The sequence below is a fragment of the Thermoascus crustaceus genome (assembly GCF_041956765.1).
Source record: "Thermoascus crustaceus strain CBS 181.67 unplaced genomic scaffold VTN00scaffold_9, whole genome shotgun sequence".
NCBI classification, from domain to species: Eukaryota; Fungi; Ascomycota; class Eurotiomycetes; order Eurotiales; family Thermoascaceae; genus Thermoascus; species Thermoascus crustaceus.
In genome coordinates, this window is record NW_027192535.1 from 660,987 (window position 1) to 679,402 (window position 18,416).

Here is an 18,416-nt window from a genome sequence, read left to right on the forward strand (position 1 = left end):
CTCTTCTTGTTCGGGTTCTGGAGTCGTATGGATGTATCAGGTCATTTCTTTTTCCATGCAAAACGTGTGTTATTGGAGGCTTATGATTTGTATATAGAGGAGCAAATGGCCACAGAAAAGAGAATGAATAGGATGGAATTTCAGACCCATCACCCTACCGTCAATGAGGACAGTAGAGGAATGGAAGCCAATTATCTCGACAAATATACCTCACATAGTGTTCTTGTAAACAAGACATGCCACCATAGAAGTTCAGATGCATCTATTCTCCTAACAAGACCATGTAAATACAGAGTAGCTCTAAGTATTTTTATCACATAGCAAAATTTTTAACTCTCGTGACAATGATATCTAAGCCATCTGCTTGTTGAGGTGTAGGTATCTCCACACAGAAGCGTTGACCGAAGCTAAGCATGTATGCTTTCCATGCTGTCGCTGCAGGCCACGCGCGGCGCCCGGCCCGGCCGATGTTCTGCGACCGCGCTGCCGACCGACGTCAGGGCCAGACCACACCGACAGCTAGTAGATGGGCATTCGACCCCGGACACGTGTTATGCATGTTGTGTGACGCTTGAGTATTTTCTTTTCTTCTTTTCCTTCTTCTATCTAGACCGCTGTTGCTAGTGACTTCTATTTCTTCTTCTAAATCCTGACACCGGTCTCCGCTAACGTTGGTCACCGTTCCCCGATCGGACAGCTTTAGCTTTCCAGATACGATTTTCTTTCCCCGACCCTCTCTCACAGCAGAGGAGGAATTCCGGTAGCACAATCCGGATCCTTCCCATCGCAACGACTTTATTTTTTCTTTTCGAATAGTTTCAGAAAGAAGAAGAAGGACGTGATAATGTCTTCTACGGAAGAAACACCCGCTCAGCAGGCGGCGCGCCTCCGCCGTGAGCGTCGCGAGGCGAAGATCAGGGCAGGCGGTTCTGCGCGCTTAGAGAAGATCACCAGCTTGAGTGGACGGACGCTGGCGTCTGGTATGACTTGACACTTGGCATTTTGTTGTCCTGTTTACCTTGATATCATCGATGGCTATTCTCTTTCTGCCAGCTTGGATGATTATCGTGCACGGATACTGATGTGTTTGTTGCTACAGCCCACGAGAGCCCATCCCCATCACCACAACCAACGGCAGCGCCAGCCATTGCTGCTTCAGAGCCGCACGTCCATGGACCTCCAAGATCGAAGACACCTATACCACCAGCGCCGGCGCCGGCCCCGAGAGTAGAAGACCAGTCATTGGAGAGCATCCAAGCGCAGCAGGAATATCTACGAGCGTTGCTGCGTGCGCATCCGCCGAATCAGCAGCAAACGCAGGAAACCGCGGAAGATCCTACCGTTAAGCTGCTAAATGCAATGCTAGGTGATCTGGCCGGAGGAGATACAGCAGCAGCACCTGGGGCAGGCGGAGCAGGAGGAGCGGCGCCAGGGGGGCTGTCTCCGGCCGATCTGACCTCGGCCCTGGGTCTCCCTCCATTTCTGTCGAATATGCTGTTGGGCGGCATGGCAGCGCAGCAGCCTCTGACACCGGAGGAGAAGAGACGGGACTGGATCTGGAAGCTGCTTCATGTGTTCTTCTCGTTTGCCATCGGGGTGTACCTGCTTGTGCTCATCGGGTCGTCGGTTGCGATGTACGGCAGCCCGCCGCCGCCTCCGGCTACGGCGCAGAACCCCTTCGTTGTCTTCATGACGGGGGAGCTGCTCCTGAGCGGAACTAGGATGTTAGCCAAGGGACGGGAGGGAAAGCTCGCCACCCCGGGCACGTGGGTGCAGCTTCTGAAAGATGTTGTGAGGGATGGAAGCATCGTCGTGTTTGTATTCGGGATGGGCAGCTGGTGGCGCGAAGGATGGCAGGCATACCTGCCGGCATAGATCGTGTCGGAATGTAGTCAGTGTTCAGTAGTTCCTACTTTAGGTGTCGGGATAATAATAACCGTGATAGAATGAGCAACATTTCAAGAGAAATGAGATGATCCTGCAAATCCAAACTGTTTCATGTTGTTCTCTTCCAATTCCGCGTGATCAATTATCATCAACTTCCCCTAGTCCGGGAAACCTTGCGGGGAGCCCGTTTTCCATTTCATATGTTATTTGCTCCGGTGTGAAAGGAGGGGTCTGGTCTGGTCTTGCCGTAAGGTTTACTCCTGACCGGGGTTGAAGGTTCAAACATTTCGTCATCTCCGACCTTGCATGGAGCTAAAGAAGATATATATACACTCGCTTCGCAGATAGGAGAGTTGCGTGGCTTGATGAGACCGTGAGATTGGACTACAGCTAACAACAGCCCACCACCCAACTCCATAAATAAGAATGTTACAATAGGCTGGTGAGACAAAAAACAACAAACTGCCGATGATAATGAAATAATCTCGACAACTAAGAACGGTTTTCCGGAAACTACTCGTGTGGGCTGGCATTGGAAGGCGGTAGAAGGGGGAAGGAAGTATGTACCTCGGCGGCCAGGGGGACAGACAACACCGAACTTCCGTGTAACCGCCTTTGTCCTGAAGCCCGCGAGAGAAGTCCGTACGGCGTACTTACGGTTAAGCTGTTTCGTCTTGGACGGACACACGGCGGCAGCAGCCGGCATGAGGCCCATGGCCAAGGGGAAAAACAGGGAGACCACAGTTGATGGACCGACCGAGACAAGGACCCTCGCTCCATGCTCTCCTTTGTCCCTTCTCCGTGGCCGTGCTTTCGTTTCTACCGTAACTGTACGGCGTACGGCTCCGCGAGGTATGACCTGCTTCGAAGTTCCCCGGCGGGAAACAAGCACAACCGCCGAGAACCGGCCGGGATAGATGCGAAGCCCCTCCCCACATCCGCGCCCTGCGCCATGAGCTGGACCTTCTGGAGGCTCTAGTGGAGGGTTGGGGAGAGACTACCTAGGCTTGGTAATTCTAGAGTCTCAAAAATTTCGAGATGTTTAAATTTCGCGAAACTCGTGGTTTTCAAATTTTCAGATCGTTTTTAAGTTGGGCGTCTGGGGAAAGGTCTCTCCATCCATTATTATCAAATTGGTGTTCCCCCCGGCATGTGAACCTGGTCGTCCGTAGCCGAAAAAAGGGCCTGAGCTACAAGTCTATAGAAGGGATTGACCTCTCAGGATCCTGAGAACCTCGTATTTTGACTCTGATGTACAATGTTGGTGTTTTCCGGGGGAGGGTTAGCATTCTCCGAACCCCTCATCTCCAAGATTTAGCCATGACATATCCCGCTCTCCCCCAGATCTGAAGAACATCCCGTCACCTGCGCGTGCCGTCCTCGGAAAAGGGTAGACCAGGCTCAAGGTTGCTATTTTTACGGGTCTAGGTAGGTATTTGTTCTTGGTACAGGATCTAGAAGGGTTCCAATGGCACCCAGGATCGATTAGATATAGGTCCATAGAGATTTGCTATTTTTTTTTGTTTTTCCCGTAATTTATATAGAATTTGTTAGTGTATGACTTTCGTTGATACGAACTTCTCGATACGTGGAAAACAACTGCGTATACTCCGGACCTTTTTAGCGCCAACCTGCTTTACCGGCTTACCATAGAACAATTCCCATCTACCTAACGATGCGCTCCTTTTTGAACTTCTCACGGTAACAAAAGACTCCTGAAATGGAGGCTCGCATGACAACTTATTTCGCCAAAAATGCCAAAAAATTTCACTAGCTCTAGGCCGGGAGTGGGGTTTTGCAAGCAACCGACCGGGTAAAGCTGGCGTGCCCCGTGCAGCTGTTGGGCCGGCCGCAGATAGATGAGGGGCAGCGAGGCAGCTTCGCGGCGCACCGTGGAAGAGGAATCGTGGATCATGTTCGCCACTAGATCTCCCAACGACGACTCGCTCGTCATTTCGTGCCAAGGACCTGGTAACTCAAAAGTCATCTGCTCTCACCCGTTTCTGGAGGAGGATCTTCTGGGGAAGTTGTCCGCGAACAGAAGCGCCCGAGCATGATTGGCCCGTGGCTGCTGGCTATTGCACCCTGGCCAACTCCACACGGTCCTCGACGATGTCATAGTATACAGAGTGCTGGGTAGACGTTCTCTCTGCCAGGGCCCCGCTTGCAGGAGCGCCGGATGGCTGACATAGGCTGCTGGTCGATCTTCGTGACTATTTATTCTGCAGGATCGTGGACGACTGCATCTGCGGCTCCCCCGGTGGTTATGATTCCTGTAGAGCACACCGGGCACGAGGAGACGGCACCTCGTCAGTGGCCGAAGCGTGCTGGAGTCTGTAGAAGCGCATCCGAAGTAGATACTCGCCCAGTCAGCAGGCCCGAGTGGAGAGGCGCCGCATCATCCCTGGCCTGGCTCGTCTTCCCCGGAGGGCCGGAGCAACGGAAACTATGGGCTGTCACGCCCCGCATGGCCGAGCGCGCTCGCTGCATTTTCGGGCGAGCGTTGCTGTTGGCTGGACGGGCCTTGGATTATTTCACAGAGTACCTAGTTCACCCATCGTATACGGAGTAGAAATAGCCTAGGCCCTTCATCCAACATTTAAAGCTCTCGCCTCCGAACCCCTGCGCCCTGCCGCCGCCCTGCTCTCTATTTGCTTCCCGTTTCCTCTACCACCCCCTTTTTTATTTTCTCCCTACTTTTTCTCCATCTTCCTTTTCACGGTCGAGTCCTGATTCTCGGCGGTCCTCGAGAGAGTCTTGCTCTCGCCGTGGTTGACGTTCGTCATAAGTCGCTCCTGCGGCCTTCACACCCTAACCCGGCCGTTCCCCTTGCAGTAACTGAAAGGTATAGCTCCCGCCAAGCTCGCGTGTTGCGCCTCAACATTTTGCCCTGCCCCGCGCGCCGCCGTGCCTTTTTTTTGCCTGCTGTCTTTCCACGTTTCCAGCTTTCGTCCCAACCCTGAAAAAAACTAAAAAAATTCGCTGACCCCGAGAACAGCTAGCAATCATGTCTGACGGTGACGTTAAGCCTCCCAAGCCCGCAGTGGTAAGCGTCATCCCGTTTGGTGGCGAGCTCTGGGAGTGAGCTGTTGTGCGCCGAAGATCGGCGGTGCTGACGGGCAGACAGGTGGCCGAGGCTCACGAGGTCGACACTTTCCACGTCCCCAAGGTCTTCTACGAGAAGCACCCGTCCAAGACTCACCTGAACGGCCTCGAGGAGTACAAGAAGCTCTATGAAGAGTCGATCCGGTCTCCCAACACCTTCTGGGCCCGCATGGCCCGCGAGCTCCTCTCCTGGGACCGGGACTTCCAGACCACCCACATCGGCTCCTTCGCCAACGGCGACAACGCATGGTTTGTCGAGGGTCGTTTGAACGCGGCGTTCAACTGCGTTGACCGCCATGCCATCAAGAACCCCGACAAGGTCGCCATCATCTACGAGGCCGACGAGCCCAACGAGGGCCGCAGCATCACATACGGCGAGCTGCTCCGCGAGGTCTCCCGCGTCGCCTGGGTCCTCAAGCAGCAGGGTGTCAAGAAGGGTGACACCGTTGCCATCTACCTGCCCATGATCCCCGAAGCCATCGTCGCTTTCCTTGCTTGCGCCCGTATCGGTGCCATCCACACTGTCGTCTTCGCCGGTTTCTCCTCCGACTCCCTCCGCGACCGTGTCCTTGACGCCGAGGCCAAGGTCATCATCACCACCGACGAGGGCAAGCGTGGTGGTAAGGTTATTGGCACAAAGAGAATTGTGGACGAGGCCCTGAAGCAGTGCCCCGACGTGAACACTGTTCTAGTCTACAAGCGCACCGGCGCTGATGTCCCATGGACCAAGGGCAGAGACCTCTGGTGGCACGAGGAGGTCGAGAAGTTCCCTAACTACCTTGCCCCGGAGTCGATGTCTTCGGAAGACCCTCTCTTCCTGCTCTACACCTCTGGCTCGACTGGCAAGCCCAAGGGTGTCATGCACGCCACCGCCGGTTACCTGCTGGGAGCCGCTGCCACCGGCAAGTACGTCTTCGACATCCACGAGGAAGACCGCTACTTCTGTGGTGGTGACGTCGGCTGGATTACCGGACACACCTACGTCGTGTACGCTCCCCTGCTCCTGGGTTGCACGACCATTGTCTTCGAGAGTACCCCCGCCTACCCCAACTTCTCCCGTTACTGGGATGTCATCGAGAAGCACAAGGTCACCCAGTTCTACGTTGCTCCTACCGCCCTGCGTCTCCTGAAGCGTGCTGGTAACGAGCACATCCACCACAAGATGGAGCACCTCCGTGTCCTCGGATCCGTCGGTGAGCCAATTGCTCCCGATGTTTGGAAGTGGTACTTCGAGGCTGTTGGAAAGGAGCAGGCTCACATTGTCGACACCTACTGGCAGACCGAGTCCGGTTCTCACATCATCACCCCCTTGGGTGGTGTTACCCCCACCAAGCCTGGCAGTGCTTCTCTGCCTTTCTTCGGTATTGAGCCCGCTATCATCGACCCCGTGTCCGGTGAGGAGATCACGGGCAACGATGTCGAGGGTGTCCTGGCCATCAAGCAGCCATGGCCCAGCATGGCCCGTACCGTCTGGCGCGCTCACAAGCGTTACATGGACACCTACCTTAACGTCTACAAGGGCTACTACGTAAGGCTCCTGCATTTTACATTTCAGTGTTATCGGGCTAACTAGAGAGATATAGTTCACTGGTGATGGTGCTGGCCGTGACCACGAGGGTTACTACTGGATCCGCGGCCGTGTTGACGACGTTGTCAACGTTTCTGGACACCGTCTCTCCACGGCCGAGATTGAGGCTGCCCTTATTGAGCACCGTAAGTGAAACGTACCATCGAGTTCGTATTGGACCAAGCTGACTTGGCATCCTTAGCCTCGGTCGCAGAAGCTGCCGTCGTGGGTATTGCGGATGAGTTGACCGGCCAGGCCGTCAACGCGTTCGTTTCCCTCAAGAATGGCAACGATGCCAGCGAGCAGATCCGCAAGGACCTCGTGATGCAGGTCCGCCGCTCTATCGGACCGTTCGCCGCCCCCAAGGCGGTCTTCGTCGTCGACGACCTTCCCAAGACCCGCAGCGGCAAGATCATGCGCCGTATTCTGCGCAAGATCCTCAGTGGTGAAGAGGACAGCTTGGGAGACGTTTCGACTGTAAGTTCCTGCGGTTATGCATTTGTAAAATTGACACTCAGATGCTGACTGAGCGATAGCTGTCGGACCCAAGCGTTGTGGGTCGGATCATCGAGGTCGTGCACGCTGCCCGGAAGTAAGCAGGTGCGCGGGAGTTGGTAGGGATATGACGACGATAACACACAAATAACTGTACATGAAATGGCATGAAGGATGAACATACTCAAGTCGGCTTCGATACCTACGAGTATTTTGCCTGGATGGCACTGTGGAGTGATATGCGAGTAGTACTACTTCGGTGTGGATGGCTGCTCCTGTTTGGATATCTTTTTTGCTGATTCCCATGTTTGTACGACCGGTAGCGGAACAATTACATATAACTTTTATTCACTTGGTGTCTGTCTGTAAACATAGAAGCTCAGCAGACCGGACAACAGAGCTCCTAGATTTGGTAGACTATCAGGCAGCAGATGCGACATCGTCGATATAACGTCCATAGACTGGCCAGAAGGGTCCTTTTTGTCCAGTCTACCGGCGATGCGTCTGTTCTGGGCTGTTTTGATTGGCCGGGGTCGTGCGCCCGAGGGACAGCTGCCAGGCAGGCGCGATGGCTGAGTCATCCGATCACATGACCACAGCGGATGGCGCGCTGAGAGGCCGGCCGGACGGGTCTGCTCCTTGTCTCTCTGTAGGCAGAGAGAACGCACTGGAGGCTGCGGCCTTCGGTTCCTTAGCGCGTCGTTCCCGGCGCAGCCAACGGCCCAACCTCGCCTCCCCCAACTCGCCCCATTTCCGTTTAGGCTACTTAAGCGAACCCGCCCGTCCCTAACCTCCTCTGCGGACAGCTTCTTCTCCCAGGCTTCGCGTGTCTCCATACCTTCGCCCCCGTCATCACCTCTTCTTCTCCCTTCCCTTTCTCTTCTCTTTCCCCTGCACACCCCGACTGACGGTGCTCGCGGCTCTTCTGCAGCTCGTGCTGAGCTATTTAAGCTTAGCTCGTTACGCTGGGAGACTCAGTCTCGCTTTGCAATCTCTTCTTTCCCCGTTCTGAGCGCGTCGTGATCCGTCTCTCTTCTCGACTTCGCCGCTCGATCTGTTGGTCTCTTTTCGCCCTCAGGGCAGCTTCTCTGCCGCGGCATCCTTCTTCAAGAGAATCGCGCTTCGTCTTCGTCGATCCCGGCGCTTACCGCCATTTGAACGGATGAATCAGTAGACAGGACACAGGCGGCAAAATGTCTTTCGGATTCGGTAGCTTCGGCCAGAACAACCAGCAGCAGAGCTCTGGCTTCGGCACGGGCTCTGGCTTTGGAGGAACGAGCTCTGGAGGAGGTAGGTATATACCGCAATTGTCTTGTTCCCCCGTTTTTGCCATCTTGTTCTTTTTTTTTTGTGTTGTTGCGCCCGTTTCTTGCTGGTGCTCCTGGCGTCGACCCGCGCAACCCATCAACATCAATAGCGAAAACAGTTCTATCAACCCGCGGACGACCTCGACGCTGAGCGAACACCTACGAGAAGGAAAAGAAAAACCCCCAGCTTCATGACAGTGTCTGACCGCGTCTACCCCGTCATATAGGCTTTGGCTCGACATCGTCCCCGTTTGGTGGCGGTAACACATCCGGTGGCAGCCTGTTTGGGAACACTTCAAGTGGCTTCGGCTCTGGCGGAGGTATGTGCTCAACGACCAGTTCGTTAGGCTCAAGCGTGGCGGTTTTCTTTACCTTCTCGGGCTCCTGTGGGCGCATATGTGTTACTCTTGGGCGGACGGAATCCATACTCGACATCCGTAATCGGGGTTCGCCGCTCGCTTTGTGAATCGCCTCTGGGGACCACATGCGACTCCTGGACTTGCGCTCGGGATGCCCAGACGACACCTTTCTGGACGATAAATCCCATCTGCAATCCGGAGCACCGTGTACCCGGAGACTTGTAGCTTTGTTTTGTGTTTGCTGACATTTGTACATGTGTGGATGACGTTCAGTGATACTGACTATATGTCTTATTTAGGTTTTGGCAGTACCTCTAACACCGGCGGAGGACTCTTCGGTAACAAAACTGGAGGTTTTGGCAGCACCACCACAACCAGCGGTGGCAGCCTCTTCGGAGGTGGTACTGCCACCGCTGGTGGAACAGGCTTTGGTGGATTTGGGTCGACTAGCAACACTGGCGGCTTTGGAAGCACCGGTACCACCGGCGGAGGACTCTTCGGCAACAAGACCGGAGGTTTTGGCAGCACGACTGGCACAAGTGCGTTCGGTACCGGTGGTGGTTTTGGCACGACAGGGACTACAGGCTTCGGTGGTGGAGCCGGCACGGCCTTCAACCAGCCTGTGCCCGCTTGTGAGGGAACTGGCAGCACACCGTTCAATCCTGTGACGGAGAAGGATAGCGGCTCCAATGTCACCAACCACTACCAGAGCATCAGCTTCATGCAGCCCTACAGCAGATACTCCTTCGAAGAACTCCGTCTCGGTGACTACGCCCAGGGCCGTAGGTACGGCAATGGAAGCGGACAGGCTGGTGCATTTGGTACCTCCGCGTTTGGTGGTGGAACTGGCTTCGGACAGCAGACCACTTCAGGCTTCGGCTCCGGATTTGGCGCCGCCACGAGCGCACCATCTGCGTTCGGCCAGACCTCGACCGCTGGTGGTTTTGGCACTACTTCTACGAACCCTCTATTTGGAGCTTCGAAGCCGACGACGTCCCTGTTCGGAGGAGGAACGTCTGGTACTTCACAGCCTAGTCTGTTCGGTGGCACCACCTCCACTACTGGCGGCTTTGGAGGCACAACTGGAACTGGAACTGGTGGAGGGTTTGGAACCGGTGGCGGTCTCTTTGGCAACACGCAGAACCAGCAGCAGAACAAGCCTCTGTTTGGAGGGGGCACTACTGGAACTGGAACTGGAACTGGCTTTGGTGGTTTCGGCCAGACTACCACCACCACCACCACCACTACGTCAAACCCGTTTGGTGGCACAACCGCTACTGCCTCTCCGTTCGGCGGCCAGCAACAGTTTACCAGTGCCTTCGGCGGGTTTGGCCAGCAAAACCAGCAGCAACAGACCGGGAGTGGCGGCGCCCTCTTTGGTACCCAGAACCAGCAACAACAGAAGCCTAGCCTCTTCGGCGGTGGCACCACGGGAGGAGGCCTCTTTGGACAAAACACTCAGCAGCAACAGCAGACTGCTGGTGGTGGTGGTCTTTTCGGTGGCGGCACCACTCAACAGACCGGCACTGGTTCTCTGTTTGGCGGTGGAACTCAGCAACAGCAGGAGCAAAAGCCTAGCCTGTTTGGAGGCTTTGGAACCAGTACAACCCAGCAGACCGGAACTGGTGGCGGTCTTTTCGGCAACACTCAGAACCAACAGGCTGGAACTGGTGGTGGTCTCTTTGGTAACACTCAGAACCAGCAGCAGCAGAAGCCAAGTCTCTTTGGCGGAAGCACTGGAGGCTCTCTATTCGGGCAGACGAACACTACCACTCAGAATACCGGCACTTCTCTTTTCGGCAATACCCAAAATCAACAACAACAACCCGGAGGGTTGGGTGCCAGCCTGTTCGGCGGTACGCAGCAGAATCAGCAGCCGCAACAGCAGCAGCCGGCCCCTGGTACCCTTCAGGCTTCTCTGCTTGATGGTAACCCTTACGGTAACCAGTCTATCTTCTCTGGCCTGCCAGCGCCTAATGCGGCCAGTCCCGGCCCTCTGGCAACTCCGCTGTCCTCTAGCATGAAGCAGAAGCAGAAGACCCCTCTGCCTGTTTACAAGATCACTCCCAATGCAGCAAATCGTCTGATCACGCCCCCGAAGCGCCAAGGATATGGATTCTCGTACTCTACGTATGGTACACCGACAGGCTCTCCTAGTGCCCCCAACGGACTTGGCGGCAGTCTTCTGGGTGGCAGCCTCCGTTCAAGCGCCAACGGCAACCTCGGACGGAGCTTCAGCAAGAGCTTTTCTACTAGTAACCTCCGCAAAACCTTCGATCCTGATAGTGATAGCGTCTTGGCTCCGGGTGCATTTTCTCCTGGCAGCTCACGTTATTCGAATGGCAGCCTGAAACGGCTCACTATTGATCGAAGCTTGAGAACTGACCTCTTCTCTCGTTCCACGAGCACACCCCCTGCTGCCATTACTAACGGGGAGGACTCCGGCAGTAAGCTGAAGAAGAGAGTCAGCTTCGACGAGGGACAGCAGGGACCCGACGGTACCACCAACGGAGAAATTGTTCGTGCGGAAACCGAGAGTCCAGAGCCGACCGCTGAGGAGCTTGGCTTCTTGCGATCAGTTCGCAAGAATGGCCATGTCAACGGGGTGAACGGAGTCAAGGAAAGCCCTAAGCAAGCCGCCGCTCAACCTGAGATGGAAGCTGTGCGAGGCAACGAGCTCGCTGTCGTCCCTGAGGACACTGAACAATCTCCCGTCCCAGATGGACCTTCGAGACTCTCCTTCGTCCCGGGTGCTGATCCACAGCCCGGCGAGTATTGGATGAAGCCTTCCCGCGCAGAGCTCAAGGAGATGTCCCGTGACCAGCTGAAGCACGTTGTCGGCTTCACAGTTGGACGCAAGCTCTGCGGCCAGGTCACCTTCGATGAGCCTGTTGATCTCACCACCATCGACCTCGACCAGATCTTTGGTGGCCTTGTGGAGATCACTGTGCGATCCATTACGGTCTACCCTGACGACGCACACAAGCCGCCTATGGGCAAGGGTCTCAACGTCCCGTCTACTCTGAGAATCGAAAACTCTTGGCCCCGAGGTCGGGACAAGAAGGCACCCACCCCGATCACCAGCGGTCCTCTGTTTGACAAGCATATCGATCGTCTGAAGAAGGTTCACAACACCGAGTTCATTGCCTACGAGAAGGATACCGGAACGTGGGTGTTCAAGGTGCCTCACTTTACCACTTATGGTCTTGACTACGATGATGAGGACGATGAAGGTGAGAGCTTCAACCAAAGCACATTGAGTGCTGCTCCTGACACTCCGACTCCGAAGGCTCGATCCCCTGCGAACCCGTCATCCGAAGACCACACCATGGGTTCTGAGCAGACGTCCTTCTCCATCGACGAGTCCTTCGTGGGGTCCAATGTTGGAATTGATGATGACACCTTCGATTTTAAGAAACGCAAGATGGTTCCCGGTGCTTTTGGTAACCGGATGGAGGAAACCGAGGAGGATGAGGACATGGGTTCCGTTTCTGGTGATGATGAGTCGCAGTCTTTTTTAGAGGACGGCTCCACGGGTTCAACTGCTGAGCATGAAGGTGATGAAGATATCACTGAGAGCCAGCAATCTGCAGAGTCAGACGTTGGATCTGATGAGGATGAGGAGATGGAGATGGCAGGCTCCTTTCCGATTCCTCGTCGCACCGTGGAGCAGGAAAACACCACAACCACTGCCATGTCGAGTTTTGATGCCACCAAGCGCTCGGTTCGCTTCTCCACTCCTGCAAAGGCTCGTCTTGACCTCAGCGGGGACTGGGCGGATCAGTTGCAGCGGACAATCAGCCCTAGGAAGCAGGATCGTGATGCACTGCGTGAGGTACAGGCGAATGCTTTCACTGACAGGAACTTGCTAGAGGACACCCCGACAAGAGAGAAGGCTGCAGCGGATAGCCGGCCGAAAGGGTTTACGACCAGCATTGACTTGATGAATTCTTTGTTTCAACAACCACTCAAACAAGCAAAGTCACCGGTTAAGAAACAGACTGTGGTACAGCAGCCCAAAACTGTCGAGGTTTGCCTCCCTTAACTTTTTCCATTTCTCTCCCTACTCTTTGATGAAGCATGTAATTAGTTTAACCCCAGATAGCAGAATCAAATTGAATGGAATTGATTAGCTAAATCCTTCTTTTTCACAGTGGCCCTATTCGAAGAAACCAAAGACCTTCGCTGGCGAGTCGAATGAATTGACCGAGGATGATATCGCCTTCCACCACTCGTTCAAACCCAGATGGGGTCCTATGAACTCCGTTATCTGCGCCAAGAATGACATGAGAGAGACACTTCCCGATCCGGACAAACCATGGGAGCAGGGTATCTCTGTCACGAGTGAGGGAAGGGACGTCGTTCTCTTGGCTTTCAACAAAGCTCCAGAACCCGGGGAGTTGCTAGACGCTCAGAGACAGCAATCTACCATTCGTAGAGTTGACGGGGTTCCCTTTGCCCGTCTGGCCAAAACAGATTTCCGGCCACTGATCCAGCTGTCGACGACTCACTCAGCACAGGCTGACATGGAAAGAAGGGTCTGGCAGCTGGCGAATGTCCTCTTCAATGACGATATTGAAGACGAGATCTCCGCTGGCGTCCCACCCCAGCTTCGGCAAAAGTTCAGCCACCGTATCAAGAAAGACCGTCTTAGCCGACTGTGGGAGGGTATTGTTCGCGAGAAGCACGCTAAGGACTTGGATAAATACGAGTCCGCTGAGGAACGCGCCATCGCGCTTCTCTGTTCCCATCGTGTGGAGGAGGCCTGTAAGACGCTGGTGGACAGCGGAAATCTCCACTTGGCCACGCTGCTTTCGCAGATTGGTCGGGACTCTACTACACGCGCTGATATGCAGAAGCAAGTCGAGTCCTGGCGTAAGCATAATGTTTACTCTGAAATGAGCGAGCCAATCCGTGCTCTCTATGAGCTTCTTGCCGGTAATGCCCTCCGCAGTGAAGGAAAGCCAGGAGGCGCACTGGAGGATCGGGCTTCTACGTTCACTTTCACCGAGCGGTTTAATCTCGACTGGTTCCAGGCGTTCGGTCTCCGTCTGTGGTATGGCATTACTGAAGATGAGCCGATTGAGGTCGCGGTCTCCAAGTACCTGCATGACCTCACGAATGGGAATGAACCCGCTTTCCCTGTGCCCTGCCATTTGGCAAAGAACCCCGCAGGACAGAATTACAATTCCGATGTACTCGGCCGGGAGTCTCCTCTCTGGGTATTGTTGAAGGTCTACACCGTAGCCGTAGGCAGTGCAGATGCCACTGGTCTTCCGAAGTTGGAATTCCCAGCGGCTGTGCTTCCAGAGTCGGTGTCTGGAGACCGGCTTACGAACCGTCTTTCATTCCAATTGCATCACTTCCTCTCTGCCCTCGTGGGCCAGCATGATTCCTTCACTCTGGATATTGCTCGGGCTGATCAGCTGGCTTGGGATTACGCTTGGGAGCTCAGCTCGATCGGCCAGTTGGAGCTGGCGGTGTTCGTTCTCCTCCATCTCTCTCGGGCTGCTGACCGTGAGCGTGCGGTAAAGGAGATGTTGGCTCAGTTTGCTCCACGACTCCCGAACCCCATCGCTGCCGATGGAAGCCCGGATGCCGTCTGGCGTTATTTCACCGAGGATCTCCAGCTGCCCGAAGCGTGGATCTGGGTTGCCAAGTCGCTCTATGCCCGTGATATTGGCGACGCTCCAGGTGAAGTGGACTACCTCATCAAGGCCAAGAACTGGAACGAGGCACATGCGACATTCTGTCGCATCGTAGGCCCGAGGACGGTCATCGAGCGTGACTATGCCACGCTTGAGAACCTCCTGTCCGGGTTCGGTGACGCACCGGAGAGGAAGGTGAGAGGATGGCCGAGCGGTGGTGGAGTGTACGAGGACTTCTTGCGGCTTGTGACGACCAGGGGCGGAAAGAGAGATCCAAACCGCTTGAAGCGTCTCGTCGGCGCTCTGGTTGCAATGGGAGAGACTGTCAACAAGGGATCTGGTGTAGAAGGGCTAGAGGAAAGAGTGGCGTTCCGGGAAATGAGCCGGGTTGTTGCTGGCTGGTGTGTGGGTGAGGATAAAGATGTGAGTACCTCACTACCCTTTTATACGTTCGGTTATCTGTTCACTGCTAACGACTGGCAAACAGTCTGTTGAATTGTCCGCGGTCCTCAACCTTCCGCTCACCGGAGACGCACGAGTCATGCATACGGCTGAGATGAGTCGACGGTACTATGGCATCGTCATGGCAGGTGCTTATTAAGATTGTTATAACTGTAGAACTGGATTTGACTGGCATTGCATGGATGTAGCGTTTGTGTTCTGCTCTGTTTTGTTTTTTTTGGATTGATTGGCTGTTTGCAATGACCCCTGTCCTGTCCTGTCACCTATAATGCTTATAACCTGTACTTTTGTTCCTGGCTCGTTTTTATCCAAATAATCCGACCATCCATCCCACCCTCTCTTGGACTTGGACCTTGGATCTGCGTCAGCTCGTTTTCTCACTATTCGTCCTTGATCGCCGTTCCGCGGATTAAGCAGTTTCGTTCGTTGGACGGGGTCCACTGCTGTCTTTTTGCCCGGGATGTTGTAATGTTGTTTTAAGAAGGGGGGGGAAAGCACTCCTGTCTAGTCTAGTCTAGGTAGCTAAAGCTAATAATGTAGCTAGCAAAAGTGTACTTTTTTCTTTTGTCTTCAACTTCAAAGGTTAAATTAAATGGATGTCTCGCGTGAGGTGGACTGAATTTACTTGAGTATCGTAGATTAATTGATTGGTTGATTTCTTTGCGTTGTAAAGAATAAGTATAGCTAGCTAGCTAGCTAGCTAGCTGGTGTGTACTGCATACATACCCTGTATATAACCTCTGAAATAAAATAAAAGACGACATCAAAGATACCTATATTATATGCCGCAGCACTGAAATCTTCTTCTTAAGAAAGAAAGAAACCTCTGCTGTCGGTCATCTCTGTTTCATCTCAGGAAGATCGATCTGATGGTCGCTGTGTAATAATAAGTAACGAATGTATCAAAAAGATAAAAAGAACCAACCAACTGACAAGAGGGCAAGAGATCCTACTTATAGGATTAGGAATTAGTAATTAGAAAGAAAGAAACCTGCTTATATTAGAAAGATCTTGTTCCAGAAAAAAAGGGAAAAAAAAGAATTCAACATCGGGTGTAACGTTACCTTACCCCATCCCATCCCACTCAATTCAATGGATGGATCAGACTACATTACATTACATACAGCAGGACGTAGATATAGATATAGATATAACACCTATAACACCTTACTCAATATGTATGTGTACGGTAGATAGATAGGATTTGATAGACTGATAGGTAGATAGGTAGGTTAAGGAGCTTATCTTTAGCTTATCTTTATATTCTTTATACCATACTAAGGTCATCTAAGACAGACAGCTAGCTCCCGGAGCATTTGTTTACTACTCAACTTGTTTGTTCCATCATAATTGAGATAAAAAAAGTCAATAAAAATCAAACTTCTGCATTCGCTGCTCGCTCAAAGATCTCTAAAATCTAACGTTTTGTTCTTCATCAGCAGAAAGCAACAGGAGATAGGATAGACAAGATAAACAAAGGATAACGTGGATATCTATCTAGCTAGGTAGAATAAGGCTTGCTTGCTACCGCAGGACTGTACAAAAATAGAAAAAAAAATCTCGTCTCGTCGCCTCTTTTCTTCCTGGCACAGCCAAGCCGCGGACCCAACCATTAGAATGAATGATCAGGTGGTATCTTTCTCCCGTGCGCGCGCACATCTATTAAGACTCGATGTTGAATTACATGCCCGGCGAAATCATCTTACCCTGAGCCCTGGTCTCAGGGGCCCACCCGCCGGCAAACGACTGCTTGCCATGCTGCTGCTCGTACTGCTTGATGCGGGCCTCGAGCTCGGGTCTGAAGTGCCTGATGAGACCCTGGATGGGCCACGCGAAGGCCTCTCCCAGTGCACAGATGGTGTGGCCCTCGACCTGCTTGGTCAGCTCCTGGAGCATGTCGATCTCCCGCTCACGGGCCTGGCCACGCTCCATGCGGTCCATAATCTGCATGGTCCACTTGCTGCCCTCGCGGCAGGGCGTGCACTGTCCGCAGCTCTCGTGCTTGTAGAACTTGGACAGACGGGAGATGGCGCGGACAACGTCGGTCGACTTGTCCATGACGATGACGGCGGCCGTACCGAGACCGGACTGGGAGTCCTTGAGGGCGTCGAAGTCCATGATCTGGTCGTCACAGATCCTCTTGGGCAGAATTGGGGTGGAGGAGCCACCGGGGATGACGGCCAGGAGGTTGTCCCATCCACCACGGACACCACCGCAGTGGCGCTCGATCAGCTCGCGCAGGGGGATGGACATCTCCTCCTCGACTGTGCAAGGGTTGTTGACGTGGCCGGAGATACAGAAGAGCTTGGTGCCCTGGTTACGCTCACGACCGAACGAGGCGAACCAGCTTGCTCCGCGACGCATGATAGTCGGCGTCACCGCGACCGTCTCGACGTTGGTGACGGTGCTGGGGCAGCCGAACAGACCGACAGCAGCAGGGAATGGGGGCTTTAGACGAGGCTTGCCGGCCTTCCCCTCGAGCGACTCGATCAGGGAGGTTTCCTCACCGCAGACGTACGCACCCATTCCACGGTGGATGTACACGTCAAAGTCGTAGCCCGTTCCACAGGCGTTCTTACCGATCAGACCAGCCTGGTAGGCCTCCTGGATCGCACGCTGGAGAACGGTTGCTTCGTGGTAGAACTCACCACGGATGTAGATGTAGGCGGCGTTGGCATTCATCGCGCGGCCGACCACGAGACAGCCTTCGACGAGCTTGTGGGGGTCCTTGCGCATGATCTCGCGGTCCTTGCAGGTGCCCGGCTCACCCTCATCTGCGTTGACGACGAGGTAGCGGGGTCTGGAATCCTTGTCCCAGTCCTTGAAGTTCATGAAAGACTAGCAGTCCGTAATTGTCAGATCTGACGACCATTGATGCCAATCAACGGTTGTTTACATACGTATTTCAGTCCCGAAGGGAATCCAGCACCACCACGACCCCGCAGACCAGAGGCCTTGATTTCTGAGATAAGCTGCAGAATTGAACGTCGCATGAGCATTTATTTCGATTTGAAATCCCAGGATGGCGGCATAGCCACCCAAAAAACATTAACAGCGTACCCAGTCATGGCCCTTCAATATGATCTCCTTGGTCTTGTACCAATCGCCATACTTCATCGCCGTCTTCAGATCCGTGCCATGGTGACCGTACAGATTGGTGAATATACGGTCCTGATCCTTCAGGCCTCCATGCTGCTTCTTGGGGGTGCCCTCCTGGACCGTCGCAAAGGAGCGAGTTGACGAGGGGAGACGGGAGGCTGCGGAGGCTGAGGGGAGGGCGCGAGAGGACAGGTGGGCGAGGGAGGAAGTAGAGGGAGCCGCCGCTCGGGATATCATGGTGACGATGGAGAGTGAGGAGTGTTGCGGGTTGTGGGGGAGAACGGGAGGTGAGGCTGGGGAAGATGGGGATAACGCTGTCGTCGGGCGGTTCGCGTGTGGAGAGACTCGCTGAATACCCCGGATTTGGCGCCTTCCTGATTGGCCTGCCCGCGGTCATGTGATATCAAAATGGACCTCGTCACCATCGGCTGCCAGCGACCTCGGTCCAGCACCTTCGATCCCCGACGCGTCTGGATGGGAGATATCT

General features: G+C 54.2%; 4 protein-coding genes across 4 annotated transcripts; 3 read left to right on the forward strand and 1 right to left on the reverse strand.

Annotated features, from left to right (window-relative positions):
- Positions 1–844: 844 nt before the first annotated feature.
- VTN00DRAFT_10244 (uncharacterized protein) lies at positions 845–1,875 on the forward strand (the record flags this gene model as incomplete). The annotated part of the gene is made up of 2 exons (XM_069426879.1): positions 845–980; positions 1,100–1,875. The coding sequence occupies 2 exons, from the start codon at positions 845–847 to the stop codon at positions 1,873–1,875; spliced, it is 912 nt and encodes a 303-aa protein (XP_069284006.1).
- Positions 1,876–4,894: 3,019 nt separating this feature from the next.
- VTN00DRAFT_10245 (uncharacterized protein) lies at positions 4,895–7,155 on the forward strand (the record flags this gene model as incomplete). Its single annotated transcript, XM_069426880.1, has 5 exons — positions 4,895–4,933; positions 5,015–6,520; positions 6,576–6,705; positions 6,762–7,036; positions 7,096–7,155. 5 exons carry the CDS (start codon positions 4,895–4,897, stop codon positions 7,153–7,155), a joined length of 2,010 nt encoding a protein of 669 aa, XP_069284007.1.
- A 1,092-nt stretch (positions 7,156–8,247) lies between these two features.
- Positions 8,248–14,969, forward strand: VTN00DRAFT_10246 (uncharacterized protein; the record flags this gene model as incomplete). Its single annotated transcript, XM_069426881.1, has 5 exons — positions 8,248–8,344; positions 8,589–8,681; positions 9,020–12,750; positions 12,875–14,791; positions 14,856–14,969. The coding sequence occupies 5 exons, from the start codon at positions 8,248–8,250 to the stop codon at positions 14,967–14,969; spliced, it is 5,952 nt and encodes a 1,983-aa protein (XP_069284008.1).
- A 1,541-nt stretch (positions 14,970–16,510) lies between these two features.
- On the reverse strand, positions 16,511–18,166 carry VTN00DRAFT_10247 (uncharacterized protein; the record flags this gene model as incomplete). The annotated part of the gene is made up of 3 exons (XM_069426882.1): positions 16,511–17,668; positions 17,731–17,802; positions 17,891–18,166. The coding sequence occupies 3 exons, from the start codon at positions 18,164–18,166 to the stop codon at positions 16,511–16,513; spliced, it is 1,506 nt and encodes a 501-aa protein (XP_069284009.1).
- Positions 18,167–18,416: the final 250 nt, after the last annotated feature.